The sequence below is a fragment of the Microcaecilia unicolor genome, chromosome 5 (genome assembly GCF_901765095.1).
Source record: "Microcaecilia unicolor chromosome 5, aMicUni1.1, whole genome shotgun sequence".
Classification (NCBI taxonomy): Eukaryota; Metazoa; Chordata; class Amphibia; order Gymnophiona; family Siphonopidae; genus Microcaecilia; species Microcaecilia unicolor.
In genome coordinates this window covers 238,493,632-238,517,676 of record NC_044035.1, presented here as the reverse complement: position 1 = coordinate 238,517,676, position 24,045 = coordinate 238,493,632, and the positions used below count along the sequence as shown (strand labels likewise).

Below are 24,045 nucleotides of genomic sequence, written 5' to 3'. Positions count from 1 at the left end.
AACAACAGAGGAACCACTCATATTGTTGTGGGTTTTTTGTTTTTTTTTGGGGGGGGGGGGTGTCAGGCCTCTTGTTTCAGGGCCCAATCCAGATACAGGAAGTTCTTACAGCATGGCCATTGACAGCGTGAGGATGCAGAGATATTCTGGGTGAATCAGATACTCTTATAGTCTTGACATGCTCAACCTCCTTGTCCTATGTAAGAATACAATGCATTTTTGGAGGTGTCATGTCAGGAGAGACACACAGTTCCATTATGGTCATTTATAGCAAGAATCTGTAGAGCCTTTGCAGGATAGCTTTGACAAAGGCCTAGTCCTTACTTCCTCGAGAGTAAGGATACTACTACAAATCATTTCTATAGCAGCTATAACATAATTCAGGGGGTAGATTCGTTTGTTACCCCTTTGCAATGCTTGCAGATGTTATACATTTTTGGAAAAGATTGAAGCACCTGAACTTTAAGAGTCAGTTCGCATGATTGGGAATCTGAATTTGATGCTGCCAGTACTGCAGGTGCTGTTTGAACTGCTGACGCAGGCATGCCTGAATGTAGCTATTTGTTCAGTCCTTAGAATTCTGGGAGCTGCAAACCTACTCATGGTCAAGAACTGCTTTTAGTCATGTCTAGGGAAAAAGTGGTTCCTCATCCTTTCATCCGATACAAAAGGTTTGCTTCCTTTTGTATCAGACTGTGTCGCTTCCAGTGTTTTAGGTGCAGGGAGATTAATGAAACTCTTCAGGTAACAGCATAGCATTCTACATACATCCAGGAGATGCAAGCGCCTCACCTCAGTCAGGTTGCCACTTCGTGCTGCTCTGTGGCACAATTGGTAACTTCTAAGTCTACAGTAGGGTCAGCATACACTCGGACAAAGAACGGTACCTGAGGTTTTAAAAGGTCAGTTTTGCCATGCTGTGGAATACAAGCAAGGATTTTAATTGTGGGGTAAGAAGCACTGACGTCCCTGAAGAATTGTTGAAACAGGGATTCCTGTTGGATGTTAAACAGTTGGACCTTGGAGCAAGCATATATTTAAAAAAAAAAAATTGGGGGCCCAGGTCTGACTGTTCTCATTATATCCAGTGCTTTACTACTTCTTTTTACTCGTTAGATTACAAATTATAGTGTGTTGATTTGCAATAAGAAATTTTGGGGGGAAAAAAAGCTCTTGAACTGGGGGGTAGGGGGGTGTTTATTAAAAGTCACTCATTTTTGATAACATATTTTATAATCATATGCATTAAATAAAGCCCTTCTACCCAATTTTAAAGGAGTACGGATGATGTATAGAGCATTATAGTGAGCTGTTTCGGTACAGCTAGTCTCACTAAAATATAGTTCGGCTGAAGGAACAGCCTATACTGAATTGTCCTGCCCTTCTATTTAATATATATTTCAGTTTAGAGTTTGGGATTCTTCTTTTTGAACACCCCCGTCCTCATATAGAGATTGACTACATTTTTGAGGTTTTAAAAGTGCATTCTACAAGGGCACAGGCTGCATCCTGGGCAGAGCACCGTTTGATTCCTCCACAGGACAGAGTGGCTTAGTCCTTGTTATATTCCTTTCCCCCAGCATTTACAGGTTTGAAGACCAAACCCAGCAAGATACTGCCTTTGGAGCTGATGTCCTGATGCAAGTGTTGGCCAGGACTCTCCTCCAAAAAATACAGCTTTGGTACTTCCCACATCTCTGAGGGGGAGGGGGGAGGCAGGCAAAATTAAATCGTACCTGCTAATTTTCTTTCAGACCAATCCAGAACCCAACTGAGAGCAGATGAATTGCTGATAATAGGAGTACCTTTCTTTTCTCAGCTTCCAGCTTCTTGAAAGTTCAAATTGCGATATTGTTGTGTTGTTTCTCTATCCTTAATCTTGAGGGGATGTTTCAGCTCTGCTTTGTGAGTGAAATAATGGCTATATACAAACTGCACAGAACCCTTCATAAAAAGGGCTTTGAGCCAGTGGTTCTGAAGTCTCCACCTGGACTAGTCTGGAAGAACTAAAAAAATTAACATGTAAGACCTAATTTCAAATAGGTGCCTATGTGCCTTTTTAAAAACAAACTCCCAGAACCATCCCCCTAAACAAATAACATTGCACACTTGCTCTGAAAAGGTGTAAATTTATTCACATATTCTATGCATTTGCACATGTATTTTATAAAATATACATGATCACAACTCTGCCTCTGTTCCATCCAAGCTGCAACCTGGAGAATACCTATATGTAAACTATGCATAAGTAGGCATTCACAGGGAAGTGCATCTTTTTACATGCAGATGTAGTTGTGCAATTTTATAGAAGCCCTTTTTCCATATGTAGGAAAAACAATTATTAAAACGTACCATCATTATGTACTTAAATTAAACTCTCCTGTGGCAACAGTCCATACATTTCAGGTATCCTCGAAATCTGAGTGCATCATGCATTCCATTCTCTCCCCGCTGTTGGTATTTCCTTAAAATGCAATGGTTGTATGGAAACGTTCCAAACTGGTTATTCTTTGCAACCCAATGGAAGGGTTGCAAAGAACAAGGGGTTGAGTGTGTTTGAGTCTGTCCAGGGACAAACTGAATGGGAAGAAACTTTGCATGCAGGAAAACCTGGTTTAAAAAAAAAACCAAAACACGACACACATCAACTTCAAAAATGGGTCATACTGGACCAAGGGTTCCAAAGAACCCCCCCCCCCCCCCCCCCCAAAAAAAAAATAAAAATAAAAAATTAAAGCATCTCAACCTCTGCAGTATAGAAACTTATACAGTAAAACATAGCAAGTAGGGAAGTCTTCCTTTCAAAATGCCTCTTCCTGTTCTGTACTCTCCCAAACACCTAAACTCCCCCACCCCAAAAAATATTCCTTCCAAACTCCTTCACACCTGCCTCATTACCCTAATTGCCCACCCCTCCAAAAATAGCACCCCCCCTTCCTGCCACTGCCTCCAATACACACACACACACACTGGAAGGAATTCCACGAGCCATGCCATGCCTGCTTTCCCCATTTCTTTCTTCTTGCAGTTATTTGGCTGATTTCTGGTATTTCCATTGGATCAGGTTTCCTGCCGCTGATTAGAGTGCTGTAGATACTTAAATCTCTACCTGGAAGATGGAATGATTTCAGTCCCTGAACGGAGTTAATTCTATTGAAAATAGATTTAAATAGGTAGCTATTACATTTCTGAAGCATTTCCACAGTTTCTGAGGTACAGTGGCCCGAGTTATTCTGAACTCAGCCTAGTGCTTTTATGCAAGATGTACTAGGTTTCACATTCATGTGAAATCCTCTTACTTAAGCAGGTTCTGCTTTGATTAATAACTCCTCACAGATCAGCACAGAGAAAACTCAAAGGCACATCCAGCCTATTTGCTAGAGTCATTTTGGCTTTTCCTTTCTAGTTGAGTTTCCATGGTTATGAACTGAAAAGGTTGGTAATTTAATCACAGCATTTTTTTTAGATTATTATAAATGTACATTTCTTGCAAAGATAATTTACTTATAACAAAAGGTTGCTTTAAACATCTTGCCTGTTGGAAAAGGCAGTAGTTAAGTCCTGAAATTGTTTTAAACAAAGAATCAAACATCTTAGCTCTCTTGTCCACATAAGGGTCCTCTGCAGATCTGTGTACAATACCATTAGTCCAGTTCTTGTGCTGCTCCAAAATTTCTCTCAAATATTTGCTCTAAGATAGTTCATTTTTGTGAAATGGTTAAAGTCATTAAAAAGCATAACTTTCCTTGTGGGGAGAAGGACAAAATGCTTCTTTGTTTTACTTAAGATATCTGGAAGAGCAGCAAAATATTAAACCATCACACAATACACTGGAGCTTGCCCTGAAGAAATGTGCAACTTTTCAAACACACTTATTAAAATTACTTTTCATTTCTAACATAGGGAAGGAAGAGCTGGGCTGGCAGCAGCTAAGATAAGCAATAGATTCAGCTAGATGAGTTTCTGGATTCTTAGTACAAGAAGGAACACCAGAGGCAAAACAGAATGAGAAGGGGGTGTTACTACCGTGCAGCTTTGGAAGTGGTAATGGTGTACCCACAGAATGGAGGTATTTTTATAAACAGGACCCCTAAGTTGTGCAGCAAGTATAAATAAAAAAAGTTATATTAATTTTCAGAAGGAAAAAATTATCCAATCAACTGTACGCACACTTACTATTTAGCATGCATGAACCTTTAACTAAATAAATGTAGGCATACAACCTATATCAATTCCATCCTTCGCTCCAGACCATCTGACTCATCATGGGTAAAAGTATATATGTAGGTCAAAATATGCTCACACTGCTATTTCACTAGAGTCTGGCCAATTTTGTAACAAGCCATTTCCATGCTGTTTAGTGTGTACTAATGGATTTTAGTAATATTGGGGGTGGTAGGATTCTCAGCATGGTCTAAGCAAGCAGAAGAGACTGCTGCACACAAACCACATTCTGTGTCCCAACTGCCGATATTCTGCAGTATTTAACCAGTCAATGCTGCTGAATAGTGGCTCTGGCCACCCTGGCACTGCCCAATTAGTATCAGGTTAGTCCGTGACCAGATTCTAGGAAGAGGCAGCAGTTAATGCGGGCACAGGCCATTGTCAATGCCTGGGTCTGCAAAACTAAGCGAATGGATAGGACGACCCAAGAGGCAGCCGTATCTTTGCCTTAGGTACAATACTTAGATTGTGATCCCACTGGGGACAGAGAAAGTACCTGCATATAATTGTAAACTACTTTGATTGTACTACAGAAAGGCAGTGTCAGTGGCTTAAAACCTGTTGACCACAGCAGACTGAATATCAGGGGGGTAAACCGCTGCAGGCATTGGGGGTATGGTTTTAGAAGTCTACTTAACACGTTAGTAGTAGGAATAGTAACAGTATCTAAGGCACAACTAGCACATAGCAACAATATATTTATAAATTGCTATTCAGCAATGGTATTACATAAGGCAGGTTGCTAGTATCCTGGGATGTTCAATACTATTTATAAGCATGTATCAATATATCTAATTAGAAAATACCAACTTTTGCTATTTCTACAATAAAAATGGAAGCCCTCTAAGTTAAAACTTAATAGTAGTAAAAAAAGTAGTAAAACAATTTGTGTTTAAAAACCAAAACTTGAGCTAAACAATCTCTGTGCAATAGGTTTATCATCAGTATCTCTTCCTTCCCTGCAAATGTACTCAACAGTGAGATACAATGAACCCTGGTGCACACCATATTATGCAAATACATCAGCCAGCACCAAACATACTTTTTTTTAGGCTCAGTAAATTGCACACGTCATTAAAATCACAAGTTCCTCATTATTTTGGAGTCCTGGCAACCATTTGTGCAAAAGCCTCATCAGCATCCTGCATTAAGTGTCAGATACATGCAAGAGGATCAGGCTTTAAAACAAGTCTCCTTTCATTCTGCTAAAGTGAGTAAAAAAAAAAAAACCCCCAAAAACTGGGCAGCATGTTTGCTAGTAGAGAGATGGCCTATGTCGGCTTACAGTTAATTCACTGTAAATGGCTATAACTGGGGCCTTTACAGGAGTGGCTAAGAAGTACTACCTACAGTGAACCTACATGTCTTTAAAAGAACAGCTCTGCCACTCCCCAAGCATCATACCTCTTATCCTTTCCATGATTTGGGGGAAATACTCAATACCACTCTCTTTATAGTACAATTTTTGAGTTAAAAACAGATCATACCAGCAGGAGTTGCCACCACTTCTTTCTACTTCAGTAGATTCCTTTTTAATTCTCCCATCTAAAAAATGGCCAGCTATCTTATTGCATTTTAGCTGAGATTTATCAAGATGTCTCCCAAGCATGAACAGCTTGATAAGAGAGCAGCTACAGGATCATACAAGACTCCTGACTGATTATCCTGCTGCAGAGGTCCGATTTCAAAGGCCACAGAATGCAACATCAGACAAGGTCCACTGTGTAATGCTGCTGGGAAGAGCCCAAGGTCAGGAAGTGATACCAGTTCTGAAAGAATCCCAAGTTATACTGTTCAGGGTCAATCACCAAGCTACAGCAGAACCGACGTCCAATGTTCTCCTTCAAGGCCAGCCGGGCCTCTCTCTCCGTCACATTGAAGCTAATATTTAGAAGCTGGATCAGGAGAATGTGACTCATACCGGCAGTAATGATCGTGCAGTACCACACACAGGTAAAGGCCAAGGCAGAGCTAAGAGAAATAAGAGAACAACAACATAACTGGAACAAAAAAACGACCACCAGGGGAAACTAAGAACCAAAAAATTCCAGCCACAACAACTTTCTAAGATGTGTATATATGCATCTACAGTGTGCAGATATATTAGAGCTGGGGGTGGAAAAACACCATATCCCCTCTATCAGGGTTTTCATGTCTCCTACCCAATCTTTCCCACAACCTGTCCTGAATATCCAATGTGGATGGGACATTGAACACAAAAGTTAAAGGGGTGCACACGTAATGATCTCACAAGGTGACCGACACAGCAAGATTCAAAAGAAGATTTGACAAGTTTTTGGAGGAACACGTCCATAAAAATTAGCCAGGTAGACTTGGGAGAGCTACTACTCATAGCCTGGAAATGAGCTGAAAAAAATATCTGCTTTTTGGCATCTGCTGCATATTTGTGAACCACAGTGATCACTGTCAGAGATGGGACCTTGGTCCAATACAGCATTGCTTTTCTTATGGTCTTATAATGCCTTTTCTCTCTTTAGAGGGTAAGCTAAAATGTTTTGATTAGCTTATGTAAACAAAGTCAGCAATCTGATAGGACAGTAAGGGAGAGCAAGAAACACACAGACCAATACCACCTTATATAAAAGGTAAGTGTTTGTCTCTACAGCAGGGCTTCCCAAACCTGTTCTGGGAACCCCACCACCAGACAGGTTTTCAGGAAGGCCACAATGAATATGCATGAGATCAATCTCCATACATTGGGAACCTAACACATGAAAACAGATCTCATGCATATGCACTGTGGGCATCCTGAAAACCTGACTGGTTGTGAGGGCCCCAGAATAGGTTTGGGAAGCTATGATCTGCAATATCATTTCAACTTATCTGCTTCCCAACAAACTGGTGTGTAAGCCAGGCTTGATTGAATGTTATAGGACTAAAGCTTAGCTACCGATATACGTTTGTGACTCTCCCCAGCACGTATATAAATATTCTGTTCAGAAAGGAATTCTGCTTATCAGCCATTCTGGCAGGTTCTAGGTCAGTTCCCACCAATTCCCACCACACCAGAGAGGACAATTCCCACCCATAACCCAAAAATACAAAACACACAAGGCAAATAATCTCCCTCCCCTTTCTCTTCCAGATTGTACACCCTCACACCCCACATTATCTTTTACACATCCCTTTCCCCTTCCAGACATGCAGTTCATGTGGAGAGGCAAATGCCGCCCCCCCCCCCAACCCCAAACTAGGTTTCAACCTAATTCATGTTTAATCTGGGATCTAAAATAAATACAAACTGAAGTTAATTGGGGGGGGGCAATACCCCCCCCCCCACACACACACACACAAACTAGGTTTAAACTTAATTCACTCCCTCAAAATGATGCACTAATAATTTATAATAAATTACTACTCTACCTATGAAATGTTATTCGGTTATTATATGTCCTCTGTGTACATCCGTATGCTGCTCTAACTTCCTTGTTCCAGACGGTCAGTTAAAAAAAAAAAAAAAAAAGGCTAGGGAGGGTGGGAAATGGCAGTTCTTGGTAAGAATTGTCTCCCTTAAGTGGGAATTGTCCCAGGGGGGAATTGATGGGTGGGAACTCGCCTGATACCTTTTGGTCCTGCATAAAGACTGAGGGTGCAAAGCAGAGTAAGTTACAACAGAGCCTTCTGAGGTTCGTGACAGTTTGGTCTAATCACATTGTTTGGAAACGAGATACATTTTATGTAGCTTAGTATAGCTTTTGATTTGTTAAATTTATGGTCCAGATTGTAATGGGAAATATTCTGTGCTCAACCACTGTACCACTCAGATCATCCCACCGAGGAAAAGCAAAGCAAACCCTTTCTTCATGCCACATTTCATTCTCACCTATAGTCTGAATAGACCCCCGGGCAGTAGAAAAGAGACATGAATGCATTATGGTCACTGCAGATTGTTCCCAAAGTTAAAGTGATGCCATAAACAGATGTCATCAGAAAGAACAGAATCAGAAGGATAAATGCACGGTGATTCGATTCTCCTATGCAGCTGTTTATCCTGAAGGTAAAAAGGAAAAAAAAAAACCACATTTATAACTCTGCATCTTATTTACCAGATAATTAACATCACACCAAGGAATATCTATGCCTTGGAGAAAACATCCACCAAAACAGAGACAACAAATTCACAACAATAAATAAATCAGCTCTGTGAACTATAGTACCATTACCACAGTGGAAGCACAATGATACTAAACATGAATTGTTTACTTTTTCAACATTTTCTTTATTGAAATGAGAAGAGGCTGCCACATGAAACATTGATTGGATGTCCAAAAAACAGGGGCCTAAATGCGCGTTTCCACAATTTGCCGACACAGATACAGCACAAATATAACTCCTGGTCGCTTCATTTTGCATCTCTGTCAGCAGACTGTGGAAACGAGTATTTATGTTCCTGATGAAGAATGCAAAATGGGGCACCTCACCGGCTGGCGTCTTTTTACCCTCAAGACGGAGCAGATAAGTGGCAAACTATCTAAGATGTTTTTGGACAGCCAATTAATTTCTCATGTGGCCAGAGAGCATTGAAGCTATTTGTGAAACCCTTAAATTAATTTTGTACACTTATCACAGTGTGTTTAGACACAAGGTAAAACAGGAAAGTATAGAATTATGAGAGGAGTCTAATGATGTGTGTTGATTATTAACAAGTAGAGCAGTACATGCTCATGGTTTGCCATTCGTTTATAAGTGCAGGTGCTGTGGAGCACCGAGTTACACTGACAACCTCCTCTCATTTAAATTTAAAAAAAAATTAAGAAAGTAAACAATTCATGTTTAATATCATTGTGCTTCCACTGTGTTGTAACAGTACTATAGTTCAGAGAGTTGATTTATTTATTACTGAAGAAAACCAACAGGTTTCTGAAAAAGGCAGCAACATAATTTTCACTGCTGATTGGCAAGAGAAGTGATGCCTTGGTGCCATCTGTCCAGGTACCATCCCTTTCTTGTGAAAAAAGTCAAAGCAATTAAATCTGGCATACAGCACTACTAATATTATACAATTAGGGACTCAATAGAGCTGCTGGAGCACTCGTATTATCAATCACTAAATAGCTCCAGTCTTATTGAATACAAAATATCTTTATTAAACACGTGTGCTTCAAAACCTGCTCACGTGTGTTTAAAACCTTTATTCACAAACAATGTTCTCTTATATCTTTCATACTCATTCACACCTTATAGTACCTGCATAGAAAATCTATAACAAGGAGGATTTATATATACATGACTTTCAGAGCCACGGCAGTTGGGTCCCGGCCTGAGAAAGTCCTTTGTTGGCACGCTGCCAAACAGAATTGGTTAAAGGGATATGGTGGTTCCTCCTGATGAAGAGAACGAAATGCGGTCCTGCATAGAGGAGCCGATGCTTGCTTAAGGACTGGAGTAACAGCAGTTATGAGATTGAAAGTCTCATTCTGCTTATGTAGTGCCTGAAATCTATTGCAAGTGGAGTTGTTTATCCCCAGAGAAGTGTGCTGGGGTTTGTCTTGAACTTTCATGAAACTTTATGTGAAACCGGAAACCGGAAGAGCAGAGTGAATGGACACATGCAAAGGTCCCGTATTTCTAATTCTGTGAAGTCTCTTTGAGAGACAAGAAATTATGAACTCTGACACAGTGTGTAATGATATTCAAGAAAGTCATGTATATATAAATCCTCCTTGTTATAGATTTTCTATGCAGGTACTATAAGGTGTGAATGAGTATGAAAGATATAAGAGAACATTGTTTGTGAATAAAGGTTTTAAACACACGTGAGCAGGTTTTGAAGCACACGTGTTTAATAAAGATATTTTGTATTCAATAAGACTGGAGCTATTTAGTGATTGATACAGCACTACTACCATGACCCCTTCACTGTGGGTCTTCACTTTCTCAAAACTATGTGTTGATGAACAGTAGCAGTAAAAGCTGTAGGCCTCTACTTACCAGACACAATGATGATCTAATCTCCTTACACATGAGTTGCAGATCCGGCAGTGACCAGCACGGCATGGTCGTACCAAACTGCACGTCATACACCAATCCCTCTTTGTACAGGCAGAACTTTCAACCAACATTCTACTGGGTTCAACTTCTATATGAACACTGCTATCGCTAGCAGACGGAGACTTGTGAAAACCATTTGAGCTCTCCACCCATTTTCTATTGATTGGTTCTCTGTAGTTGTTGGAAGATGACAGGACACACTCTCTCTTATTGTGGAGGTAGCCAGGGTCTTTTTTGGCTTGAGCTAGAGTTGCAAGTGTCACGAGGAGTCCGCAGGTGACGGTGATCACCTGATTGTTTTCTATGTGACCTCTTGAAACTACTTTTTGAAGAAAGATATAATACATGTAGCCCAGGGAGAATAACCCTAGGCTTAAAAAGAACAGTGTCCGCCCTTTATTCCTGTGTGTGAAGTAATAATACCAGAGAACCAATACAGGAAGTGATGCCAAGATGATGATTGTCAGGAGCAGGTGCAAAGCTGCAACATGAAGAAAGGCAGGCAGCAGAACCAATGGTAGGACAAGGCTGACATCAACCTTTTTGGCTCCCCTAAGCCAGGGAATACGGAAACGGTCCGAGAAGGTCTCTGTGATTTTTTGCAAAGTATCTGGCTGCAAAGATTTACAAGTAATCCACCTGTTTTAGAAAAGCACAAATACAGATGAAAAAGATCAGCCAAAGTTACTTCAAATACCACATCAAAACAGTGATGGAGGCAAAGCCTGATGGGAAACCAGAGGACGTAGTCACTGGCTGGCTGAACAACCCAGAGACACTCTTTCAAGTTTCCCTGATCATCTATAAGTCTATGCTTCCCCCCTCCCCCCCAAGGTACCAAAACAACAAATACAACATAACACAGTAAAACCACACACACAAAAAGCCCCAAGTCTAACAAATACAATACATAGTCCCTTTTAGCAAAGACCAAAACTCAATCCTCTTTGTAGATCAACCTATTGACAAAACAAATCTAATGGAGCCCAAATCTTTCTAATCTGTCTCTAAACTGCAGCACTTTCTTCCTACTTTCTATTGAGAGACACAGTATTCCACCATGCAATCACAGACAAAGTTGTATTATCTTTCCACTAAGACAATATAGACCATATAGCTATGGCCATAAGTAAATACAATAGCTTAGACCAGTGGTTCCCAAACCTGGTCCTGGAGGCACCCCAGCTAGTCAGGATTTCAGAATATCCATGATGAATATTCATGAGAGGTATCTGCATGCAGTGGAGGTAGTGCATGTGGTAGCTAATCACAACACAACAGCCTTAAAATTGAGCTCAGCACAAATTCCTGACAATAATTCTATCCCATCCTGGTACCCAATTTTAAATGTGTGCAGGCAAAACAGCATATGAAATAGAGTTCCCACAGCAGAACCACAAGACCAGCATTTATAAGAACCACCAGCCCCCAATTTTACAACTTTGGAAGGGGTCCGTAAGGCTCTATGAGCCAAATAATATAGAGCCTGAATGACCGCTGTTTAGGGTTGCCAACTGGCCAGTTTTTCAACGGCCAAAAACAGGTTTTAAAATCATTGACCTCTTCCTCCCCCCCCCCCCCCCCACCCACCTCATGTGCACCAGCGGCAGCATATTAAGACACTCTGCCTCCGGCTTCTCTAATATAATTTCCTGCTTCCGCAAGGGTGGAACATTGTAGAGGAACAGGAATGGGCCCAAGCCCAGCCAAAGGCAGGGTGCCTTAATTGCTGCCGCTGATGCACACAAGTCTGGAGGACCCGGGTGGAGAGCGAGGGAGAAATGCTTGATCTGTGGGGGGCAGGAGAGGGAGAGCTGGAGATGTACTGACCTCTGTGAGGGCAGGGCAGGGGGAGGGAAGAGAGAGAGAGAGAGACACACACAGACAGACATAGCTATGCTGGATGAGTGGGGAAGAGGAGACGGAGATATACTGGACCTGGGAGGAGGGGAATGGAGATATGCAGGAGTTGGGATGAGGGGGAGGGGGGACAGAGATGTGCTGGACCCACTGTGAAGAGGGGGAAAAAAAAAAGAGACCAGGTTACACTAGCATACAGAGATATAGAGGGGACAGCTGAATATAAGGGGAGGATAGGGACATTAAGAAGAGGACATATGCTAAACATGTGGGGAGGATAGAACAGGGACACAGAGGAGAGATGATGGACAGGACAAATAAGGATGCAGGAAGATGGATGGTGGACCAGAGAGAGAAGAAATGACAAGTGGACAGGACACCCTGGAACGACAGGAAAAACAGACACAAGCACAAGAGAAACTTGGACCAAATCGAATGTAAAAATAAAATGCTCAGACTACTAAAGCAGAAAAAAGTATTTTATTTTGAATTTATATTAATTAGAATGTGTCACCTTTGGGAAATGTACATCTCTGATATCTTCCACTTCAGTTTTGCTGTATATGCAAGTCTGACTTCTTGAGGTTTACAGTTTTGCCTTCATATCTATTACCGGTCCCTGTTTCATATTTGCTGAGGGTCTGTCTGCTTTTTGCATGTGTGATCAAGGTGTGGTATTCTGCTAGCATGTAGTTTCTATGCAGAGATTTGTTGCAGTCCTGTTCTATTTTCTCACTAAAGGCTGTATTGGTGTTTTAGGGCCTTGTATAATATTTGTAGTGCTGCCTTTTCATGGATAAAGTTGTTGCTTTTTGAGTGCTGGAGATTAGTGCTATTATTTATTTATGCATTCTTGTCTCCCACTATTATCCAAAAACAAGTTTTGGTTCAAAGTGGATTAGAATTTACATTTTGGTGGAGTTACAGTAGTGTTGTGCAATGTTCAGAGGGCATCTATATTTCATGTGGTTATTCAGAGTTTTTGAAAAGATAGATTTGAAGTGAAAAAGGTAGTGGTAGTTTTTGTGTTCAATTTTAGAGTTTTAGTGATTTTAATTCATATAGTTTTTGAAGAGGTAGATTTAAAAGGAAGGCGATATCTTTGTGATTAGCTGCAGAATTTTTTGAAGAGGTATGTTTTCATTTCTTTTCTGAATTGTTATGGTAAGTTGTTTCTACATAGTGTTTTTCAGTGTATTGGCTTTACTGATGAGACATCAAAATTTTAATATAATTTTAGTCATAACATTAGACAGAATTTGCAAAATAATCAGAGAACATAAATGTCAATTTTTCTTCTGACATGACAACCCTAGCTCAGACGATTGGGTGTGGGGGGGGGGGGGGGGGGGAGGGGGAGACGCACAGGATAAGGTGCCACAATAGATGAGGCAATGGACTTGGGGTGGGGCAGGTGTCAGGTTTTTCTCTGTAAAAAAAAAGTTTGCAGTCCTACCAGTGCTGATAGCGACGGCCTGAACCCTTGTAGTCCAGAACATTTCCCAATGTGGCTCAGGAAAACCCTCCCCCAAATCAAACTCCCAAAGTCGCTGAAACGCAACACAGGTATACCACACAAAAAATATCAACTCAAAAGCTGTACCAAGCAGTCAAGCAACTGCTTGTATATGTGTTGCAATCAATCTGTATCCACTGATAAGGATGACAACTTTGCAATTTATATTCCCTCTTGAATCCCCTCCCCCAAGGTGAGGGTTTTTGAGATACAGAAGGAGAAGAAGAAGATTTAAAAAAAAAAAAAAAGCAGGATAGCTCTCCGAGAAGAAAGCATTGTCAATTTGCTCTGGCAGCAGCCTCTGAGAGGAGAGAGGTGAGCAGCAAAGTGGGTGAAATATGTAAATTGCTCATTGGGAGAAAAGACAGATTAATGATCCACATTTACATACGCTGTGGAAGATTATCCATTAAAGTTGATAAAGTTGGAGTTAATACTGCACACACACACTGAATAAAGGTAACTAAAGATGGGGAGGGGAGGGATCAGGGAAAACTCGTCAGAAGATATTTGGGCAGTCTAGCCATGACCTCCATAGAATTCAGACCCAGAATTGGCTTTGTTGAGCAGAGCTGCCCTGTGCAGCCAGCTCAGGGCAAGATCTTTGGGGGCACAGACGGTGCCTGAAGCCCAGCAACAGAGATGCCAGGGAGCACAGTTGGCACTCAGAGCCCAGAGACGGCAAAGGCCCCCAATTGGTGCTCAAAGCCTGGCAGTAGGGACTGGCCAATCCAGGCTGGCTCGGCCCTCATTGTGGAAACCTGATGGGGACGGACAAGGGAAAAGATTGGCAGGCCAATGCTCAGAAGTCCTGCGGTAAGCCAAGGGCGCAGAAACCATACCGCTGGAACGGTGTAGAAACCTAGCTCACAAATGCTCAAAGGAAATGGCATTCAAATTATATGCACACTATAAAAGCGAAAGCATGGGGAGGAAACATGCTTTGCACATGTGCAGAAGCAAGGGGGGGGTGGGGAAACATGCTTGGTACATGCGTAGAAGACTTTCGCAGCAAGCTCAGCTCCTATGCGCATGCATCTGGGAAACCAAAAAGTAAAGCACACATTGGCATCTGTTTTCTGAACCTTTTAGTGGAAATTGTTTTGTTTTTTTTTTACTTGGAAGGCTTATATTTAAATGCAGGAACAGGCGCCAATGTGTGCTTTCACTTTCGGGTTAGCTCTGACTGGCACATATTCTCTCACTACCAGCGCTTGGGGGCTTGCATGGACTTCCTTCTGCTTCCAAATTATATAAAACCCAGATTTTAAAGAATCATGAGAAATCCTCTCTTCAAATACCCTAATGCCTGCTCCACAATGGTGTCATTTTGTCAGCAGCAAGCCAGTTTTTTGTGCACTGTCCTCTGAGCATTTTTTTTTTTTGGGGGGGGGGGGGGGACACGACAGTTTGAATACACTTGCATGCCATTTGTGCTAATCTTTGGCTCCTGTGCTACAGCCTCTTCGCATTCTGTGATCACTAATGCGGGTGCTAGTCCGGCGCTATCGCCTCTAGCTCCTGCGTTTGGTTCTGAGCACCGGCCCATCAGTAAAGGAGCAAAGGGGTCATAGGTAATACTGCCACTCCAATAAAAAGACAAAAGGACCAGGAGGATGTATTTAAACCTGCCACTTTGCCAAGGAGATGAACTGGGTTCAAGAGCACTGTTTATAAATTGTTTAGTGGTTTGTTTATTGAACACCATTCACTCAGAAGGATTTCATCAACAAATGTCTTAATACTTTCATACAGTGCAAGTTGGAAATAGTTTAACATTTCAGCCAGCCTTGTTCACAGCGGTCTTGTTGAATTTCCTGTGGCGAAAGGAGGGAAATCCCACCTGTTAACACCTTTCTTCCCCAGATGGAAGCACCAGGTGCTAACTATTCCAAGGCCCCAGATCCAGGAACACATCACAAAGGGGTGTTACACACCCAAGCAGTTCAAAAGTCTTAAAACGTATCCTCCTGAATAAGCTGATGCCCACACCAAATACTCCTAGCCTGCTGTTCAGGCCAGATGAACAGTTCCTTTTGTATCTTAAGCTCAGGACTGAACCAAAGAGATAAACCTTTGGCCCACATCAGGACAGTTTCAAACACTGGGCCACAAACTTTAACACCTCTGGTATAGCAATTATCACTTGATTAAGAGATACCACTTTCCCAGCTTGAGCCATTGAGCAGACTCAGGAAAGATGTCAGGAAGTGTTTTTTCACGGAGAGAGTAGTGGATGCTTGGAATGCCCTCCCGCGGGAGGTGGTGATGAAAATGGTAACAGAATTCAAACGCGTGGAATAAACATAAAGGAATCCTGTTCAGAAGGAATGGATCCTAAGGAGCTTAGCCGAGATTGGGTGGCAGAGCCGGTGGCGGGAGGCGGGGATAGTGCTGGGCAGACTTATACGGTCTGTGCCAGAGCCGGTGGTGGGAGGCGGGGCAGACTTACACGGTCTGTGCCCTGAAAAGGACAGGTACAAATCAAGGTAAGGTATACACAAAAAGTAGCACATATGAGTTTACCTTGTTGGGCAGACCGGATGGACCATGCAGGTCTTTTTCTGCAGTCATCTACTATGTTACTATATTTGCAAACTACACAGAAGAAATGGACTAACCATTGCCCTCTCTAAGTGTAACCACCTAGACATCTTCCCATCTGTCCCACTCATAAACCATACCACAGGTACAGCCGTCAGATAAGGTAATATAACTTAAAATCTGGAAATATAACACCCCTTTACTTTTAACCAATTTAAATGTCCTCAAAGCAATTCTTGGTGTTTTACTATTCCATAAAAACCTAAACATTTTCCTTTCTAATATTGTAAGTACATAAGTAATGCCACACTGGGAAAAGACCAGGAATAGGATGTGGAAGAGATATCATACTCAAAATATAAATTTATCTTAAGCGCTAGTACCATCTTGATAGCATCCAGAAGCACCCATCAGTACAAATATATTCCATCAGTACAATTAATTCCAGCACTACCTCTTTAAGAATTACCATACCACACTCTCAAACATTTAAATTTACCAGGATTACACACAAGAGGTAGGCTGCACAGATGCTGCCTACAGCATGCACATTAAGGCCACAGCCAATGACATCTCATAGTTATAAATACGCAAGTAAATAAGTGTTGCCATACTGGGACAGACCAAAGGTCCATCAAGCCCAGCATCCTGTTTCCAACAATGGCCAATCCAGGTTGCAAGTACCTGGCAAGATCCCAAAACAGTACATTTTATGCTGCTTACCCTAGAAAAAAGCAGTGGATTTTCCCCAAGTCCATTTTAATAAAGGCTTATGGGCTTTTCTTTTAGGAAGCTATCCAAACCTTTTTTTAACCCCCGCTAAGCTAACTGCTTTTACCACATTCTCTGGCAACAAATTCCAGAGTTTAATTACACATTGAGTGAAGAAATGTTTTCTCCGTTTTAAAATTTACTACTTTGTAGCTTCATTGTGTGCCCCCTAGTCCTAGTATTCTTGGAAAGCGTAAACAGGCGATTCAGGTTTACCCAAATAGACCTCTATCATATCTCCCTTCAGTCGTCTTTTCTCCGAGCTGAATAGCCCTAGCCGCTTTAGCCTTTACTCATAGGGAAGTCATCCCATTCCCTTTATCATTTCTGTCACCCTTCTCTGTAGCTTTTCTAATTCCACTATATCTTTTTTGAGATGCAGTGACCAGAATTCCACAGTATTTGAGGTGCAGTCTGAAACTGTAAAGCAACAGCAGAGGGCCTTAACATGGGAAGTCTACGTTTGAGCCTTTGGGGACGGAAGCAGTTCTGCGGGGTTCCCATGGGGATGGAAGCAGTTCCTGCGGTTTTCCTGCAGGGTTCCCACGGGGACGGAAGCAGTTCCTGAGGGGTTCCCGTAGAAGCGTAAGCTGCACCTGCCTCTCATCTACCGAGTACCAAGTTCTTTGAGTGCTGTCTCCTCCTCCTCTTCCTTGCTTTAACAGCACAAATGTGGAAAGTCTTCCATTAAGGAGGTGGTAGAGACACAAATGATGACGGAATTCAAAAAGGCATAGGATGAACACAGAGGATCTCTAATTAGAAAGCAGAAGTTATAAAAAACCTAACCTTAAATGGCTACATGTGTGTGGATGTGTCAAGTGATGCTTAGATGGCAACTCTGGCTATGATGAACTAGGGCTGATACCGGGCAGACTTGTAAGGTCTGTGTCTCATACATGGTAATCTGGTTTAGGAGGGACTGGAAAGGGCTTAGACAGCAACTTCAGTGGCTGGAACATAAGGGCAGTGCTGGACAGATTTTTACAGTCTGTGTCCCACAAATGAGAAGACGAATAGACTGGAGTGGGCTTCAATGGCAACTCCAGCAGCTGGAACGCAAGGATAGGGCCAGATAAACTTCTATGGTCTATGCTCCAGAAACACGAAAGAAAGACCATAATCAAGTATATAATATCACACTCATTGATTTAATCATGAATTGATAATGAGTGTGACTATTGGGCAGACTGGATGGACCATTCAGGTCTTTATTTGCTGTCACTTACTATGTTACAATTAATCCTCTTTGCTCCCGGGCTGATGCCCAGACCTCAGATAACACAGGCATGAGCATCGGATGCCACCTGACCTACTGGTGCGTGCATGTGGTGCCCTCTCAGCCAGTAAATCAGAGACAAATTTACATGTGCACACCAGAGTGTTCCAAGTTTCAAATACCATTCCTTCCTTGCCTACAGTGCTGTTGATCAAATCCAGAGAGAGACTGAGGAGGCTGACCAGAATTTTCTTTTATGTACCATTAAATTCTTACAGGGATGGGTTAAATTCTTCAGGGGACAGGTTGAATTTTTGTGGGGATGGGTGGGGACCGGTAAGATTCCTGTCCCCGTGTAACTATCTAGTCTGGAGGGACAAAATGATCCCCATGCTCTACCTTTTGTGCTATTTTTTTGCCGGGGGGGAGAAGGATTCTCTGCTACCTGCTTCCTCATGCTATTTCCTGTCTAAACGGCAATTCCTGCAGCCTCCTATTGAGTGGCAGGGATGCACATATCCTCTGCACTATTTCTGAATGGGAGATGAACCCTTTGACCCCCCCCTCTCCTCTGCAGTTACTTGTTGCTTGGGGGGGGGGGGGGGAGTGTAGAGTTGTTTGCAAATTTGATCACCAAACGTCTGATCCTGAATTGGTAAGTCTCAGCGGCAATGAAAATCAATTGGCTGGAAGGGCACAGATGGCCAGAATTTTCATTTTCTGTATGAATACATATTCTTAAGTCCAATAGAAAGAGAAAACGTTAAAGGGGCATTCCTTATCTTTTTTACAGTGCTTCATCAGCAGGTTACCTTCTGCTGTTGACAGCAGGATTCAGCTGCCTTATTAGCTACTTCTATGTACCAGGAATAATGGGGGGTGGGGGAAAGAGAGAACACTGGGACAGGAGGAAGGGAGGGAGAGAAAACGCAGAGGTATGAGATAGAGGAAAAAGAAAATTATATTTACTGTACTTTGCTGTAAAACACTTTGAGCTGAACTTTAAGGAAATGATCTAAAAGTGTATAACATATCTAGGCAATTTTACCAGGAATCTAATTCTATATATATCTGCTGTGAAGAGGTCAGCAGCTATGAGGTGGAAGAGTAAAAACATATGCATGGCAGCCTGTAGTGTTTTCTTTTTATTTCGTTGAAATCATTCATAACAGTGAAGGAGTTTGGGGGGGGAGGCAGTGCTGGGAGAAGATTTCAACCTATTAGATGCCAACTGGGGCATCTCAGCTGAGACCCTGGACTCCTTTCAGAGGGTACTGCTCAGACACAAAGCTCAGGCACGTAACAAAAAGCCACATGCTAGAACCTCATAAGACGATGTTTACACATGGAAATGCATTTCTGATGTCGCAGAAAGTGTGTATCTGGCCTCTATTGAGCAAACAGTGGGATTCAGTAGAAGATGACATTGGAATCTTATAAAACAGAAGGGTCCCAAACATCCAGATCTGCAATATTGTAGTAGGAAGGGAAACTCTCTCGCCGGGCATAGCCAGCAGTACAACTGGGGTGGGGGGGGGACAACAACACATTCCTCACTCTCCCCTCCCCATAGAGGGAGATGCACTTTTGATCTAGGCACGGGGGTAAAATGATTTTAAATGTTCCCAGGTTTCAACCTAATTCATATTTAATGTGGGATATAAATGTCATAAATACGTAAATAGATAGAAACTTTAAATGATGAGCACCTGATTCTCATAACATCATGCCTGTTTTAGTGGCCCTTTCCCAGGAGGGAAAAAAAAAATCTCTGCATGAATATAACACATGCTAGAGTGTCCCTATAACCAGCCCCTCCAAATGACACACTAATTAGGATTTATAACAAATTGCTACTCTACCTATGAAAAGTTATTCCATTATTATTCTTCCTCTGTGTACATCCGTATGTTGCACAAGCTGGCATGTTTGAACATATATTAAATAAAAATGCTACCAACATTAAAGAACGACAACGTGGAAGCAGCAATCAAAGGACTGTTTGCTTTGTTTTGAATGTACAGTGATAATGGCTGCGCGGGGTACGGGAGGAGATAAACCTCCGTGGATTCAACTTGACTTCATGTGTCTCCTGTTCTCAATCTAACCTCCTTGGGCTGCAGCCCTGCACACACAGCTGCCGGCTTCCTTTCTACTCCCAGGCCAGTACTGCAGCAGTCAGAAGGAACCACGAGCGGCGAACCTCACACTTGCGGCGGGCAAAACAAATTAAAAAAAAAACCAGCATGAAACCGTGCTGGGGGCCATAAGCCCTGCATGTGCTGCTGCTGGCCTCTTTTCTCCTCCCTCCCCTCAGAATGTAACTTCCTGTTTGGAGAGGGAGGAGGAAGGGAGCCAGAAGCTGCGCACAAGGCTACACGGCCTCACAGATGGTTTCATGCTGTTTTTTGTTTTGCCGCTGCGAGGGTCGGAGAGGAGGAGAGCAAGTGAGATGCCCAAGCCACGGGGCAGCTCGATGCTGACGCTGCCAGGAGGGGACGTGAGCCACCCCATGCCAAATTTTGGGAGCCAGTTGTTAAAGTTTAACAACCTAAGGCCACAATTTTAGGTACTGTCATACTCCCTTAGCCAAACGTGTCCAGTGTAATTTCCAGTGGCTACTGTCCATTTGTTTTTTCCTCCTCACTCCTCCTATTCTCTCACATCTGTCTCCAATACATAGATCTTTCTCTTTTAGCTCTATTCTCCCTTTCTTTGCACTTAAATTTCACCCTCTCTCACTCCAGATCTCCACTTCTCTTTTTACTTTTCACCTATCATCTTTCCATCTTTTACTCTGTCCCTAGCTCTCCCATTTCCGCACTCACTCCTTCCCCAATCTCATATTCCCTTCTACCACACACTCCCCATTCCCACATTTTTATCCTGTGTACTCACTATCCTCTTCTTACTCATCTCCTTGACAGCCCCCTTATGGCTTCTACCACTTGGTTCCAACATGTTCTGTAGCTCCCCTCCCTCCAATATTTCCCCCCCCCATTCTTCTCCTCTTCCTCCCCCCCCCCCCCCCATAGTTAGCATCCCTATACGCTCTCCAACTTCATATCCAAAATTCCACCATCTCTTCCCCATTTCCTTCCTTCACCCTCCCAAATAGTCCAATGTCTCTTTTCTTCCTCCCCCCCCCCATGGTCCAAAGTCTTCCTTCCTTCCCCCCCCCCCATGGTCCAAAGTCTTCCTTCCTTCCCCCCCCATGGTCCAAAGTCTTCTTCCTTCCTCCTCCCCCCTCCCCCCATGGTCCAAAGTCTCCTTCCTTCCCACCCCCAAGGTCCAAAGTCTCTTTCCTTCCCCTCCCCCAATGGTCCAAAGTCTCCTTCCTTCCTCCCCTCCAATGCTTCAAAGTCTCCTTCCTTCCTTCTCCCCCCCCCCCCCCCCCCCCACATGGTCCAGTCTCCTTCCTTCCTTCTCCCTGCCCTCAATGGTCCAATGTCTTCCTTCCTTTCTCCCCACCTTATTCCTCCCCCCCCCACAATGGTCCAGCCTGTCTCCTTCCTTCCTTTCTCCCCCAGTGGACCAATGTCTTCTTCCTTCCTCCTCCCCTCAATGGTCCAGCCCTTGTTCTTTTTGTCCCATACTCAGCCGGTAATCCCCTCTCCCCTCTTTAGCTGGCCTCTCAATCTAGAGGCTGGCCAAACTTCGGTTTTGGACTTGGCACTAAAATCAACCTGAAATCTGGGTTTGTGTTTCTGCTGAAACTGTCATAGTATTTTCTGCAGGAACTAACTACCCCCCTCCACGATTACTCACTGCTACCGCTGTCCCCCCCCCCCCCCACACACTCAGCAGAGACCTGGCCCCCTGGGCTGCATGACCACCCCGTAGGCTCTCCTCGGGCCTACCTTAAACCCTTGTAATCATGCGGCCTCTTCGGGGGCAGGAATGGAGACCACTTGTTCCTGCCCGCTGCCGCCACTGAATCAACATTCCACGGGAGGTTCCAGCAGCCATTTAGAGATTGGCACTCAACATATGCAAGTGTTGCTCCTGCATATGCTGGGTGCCAATTTCAAAATGGCTGCCAGGACTTCCCGCAGCAATCTCGCAAAGCTGCCACAGGAAGTCTTGGCAGCAGGATGGAATGAATAGGCTTTGTTCCTGCATCCAAAGAGACCACTAGACCACCAGGGTTTGTAAAGTAGGGCCTACAGGGCGGTCAGGCCACCCGAGGGGGTTGGGCAGCACTGCAATGTATGTTTTCTGTCAAGAGGGAGGTGGGTGGGGAAGTCAAGTCGTTTTCAGTTTCAGCTTCTGTTCTGGCTGAAACCAAGCAGCAAATTTCAGCTGTGGATTCAGATTCAGTCAGAACCAAAACCACTGGTTTCGGTCAACCTGCATCTCAAACATTCCCCACCCCCCAAAGAGTGTACCTTTTAAAAGTTGTTTTTGCTTGTAGGGGCCTCCAGCAGCAAGCACGCTTCCCGCCTATGCATGAACAGGAAGTTATGTCGGAGAGATAGCAGTAAGGACGACACGAGCAGCGCGTATGAAGCGCTGCTCATTGTTGCTGGCCTCTACAAGCAAAAACAACTTTTAAACGGTACATCTGGGGAAGGGCTGTTTAAGAGGCCAAGGGAGATGCCGAATTGCCAGTTGGTGTGCGGAAAGGAAGGGAAAAGAAGTCGGTGGGTGGGCAGTGACATCACTTTCGGAACTGTCAGATGTGCCGGAATGGCGTTCCTCTCCATTCTGGCACAAATTAAATCCTGTATACATGAAAGAAAACCCATGGCTCCTGATAAAATAAAAATGCAGCAATAGCATGAATCAAGACTGTATTAAAAAAAAAAGCACTAATTTGTTAATGAAGCCACCAAGAACCACTACTACACCTGCTTATTGTGGGATGTAAGGAATAGACTGACAAGGCAGCTCAACTACGGCTCTCTACTGCATGGAGTGGAGGAGCAGCCTAGTGGTTAGTGAAGCGGACTTTGATCTTGGGGAACTGAGTTCGATTCCCACTGCAGCTCCTTGTGACTCTGAGCAAGTCCCTTAACCCTCCATTGCCCCTGGTACAAAATAAATACCTGAATATATGTAAAGCACTTTAAATGTAGTTGCAAAAACCTCAGAAAGTCCCATTTCCCTTTCTGTACATATAAGAAAAAAATAGTGTCATTTCTGGAAGATGGAGATTTCTTACCTGTCACAGGCCACATCCAGGTCCTCACAGTTACACAAACAGGCTACCAAATGGCTCTTCTTTCCATCTTGATCTATGTACTCACAGCAACATAAGGGTTCCTCAGCTTCTGATAGCCTTGGATTCTTTTTTTTCATCCTTTTAGGTTTCACTTCAACAGTGCTGCACCAACTTTCCGATTAGAAAACAATCATCTGGAGGCGGAGATAATAAAGTTTGGACTTTTCAAGGGTTTAAAAAAATAAAGCACAATAGTCACACATCTTTCTTGCTCTGTCTGATCTTTTCTAGACCTGCACTTTTACACAATAAAATACATGTAATTATGTATTATAAATATAGGCATACTCCCTGCTGTCTGCTCACAGTAATGTCTTATTTCCCTCTTCTTCATAAGCCTTTTCATTGGTAGATCACTCAGATACAGTAGTTATTTCCCTGGTCCTAGAGGGCTTACACTCACAAATTTGTACCTTATGCAGTGGAAAAAATGAGGTGATTTGCCCAAGGTCACAAGAGTTAATGAGGAGTTGAACACTTGCTTACCTGTTTTTCACCCTGTGACTCTAACCCCTATGCCATTACTCCACCCTAGTATGACATGACATATATAACATCAGTGTAACTTTTGCCCCAGAACTGGAAAAAAAATCACTTTGCCTAGGAAAAAGTCTGGTAAAGAAAAGTAGGACAATCTGTATTAAAGCTACTTGCCTAACTCTCCAATCCCATGTT

The 24,045-nt window shown here is 43.0% G+C and overlaps 1 protein-coding gene across 1 annotated transcript; it reads right to left on the bottom strand.

Annotated features, from left to right (window-relative positions):
* Positions 1-5,719: 5,719 nt before the first annotated feature.
* ZDHHC23 (zinc finger DHHC-type containing 23) lies at positions 5,720-23,716 on the bottom strand. The gene is made up of 5 exons (XM_030205028.1): positions 23,659-23,716; positions 23,311-23,461; positions 10,177-10,875; positions 8,069-8,236; positions 5,720-6,195 (listed from the first exon to the last, which is right to left on the bottom strand). Exons 1-5 carry the CDS (start codon positions 23,714-23,716, stop codon positions 5,931-5,933), a joined length of 1,341 nt encoding a protein of 446 aa, XP_030060888.1. The 3' UTR covers positions 5,720-5,930.
* Positions 23,717-24,045: the final 329 nt, after the last annotated feature.

Coding starts and splice junctions, on each gene's coding strand:
- ZDHHC23 (XM_030205028.1), bottom strand. CDS start 23,716: ATGAAAAGGCTTATGAAGAAGAGGGAAATAAGACATTACTGTGAGCAG. Junction 23,462..23,658: donor CTGTGAGCAGACAGCAGGGA/GTATGCCTATAT, acceptor GCACTGTTGAAG/TGAAACCTAAAAGGATGAAA. Junction 10,876..23,310: donor CTGGATGTGGCCTGTGACAG/GTAAGAAATCTC, acceptor TTTCTAAAACAG/GTGGATTACTTGTAAATCTT.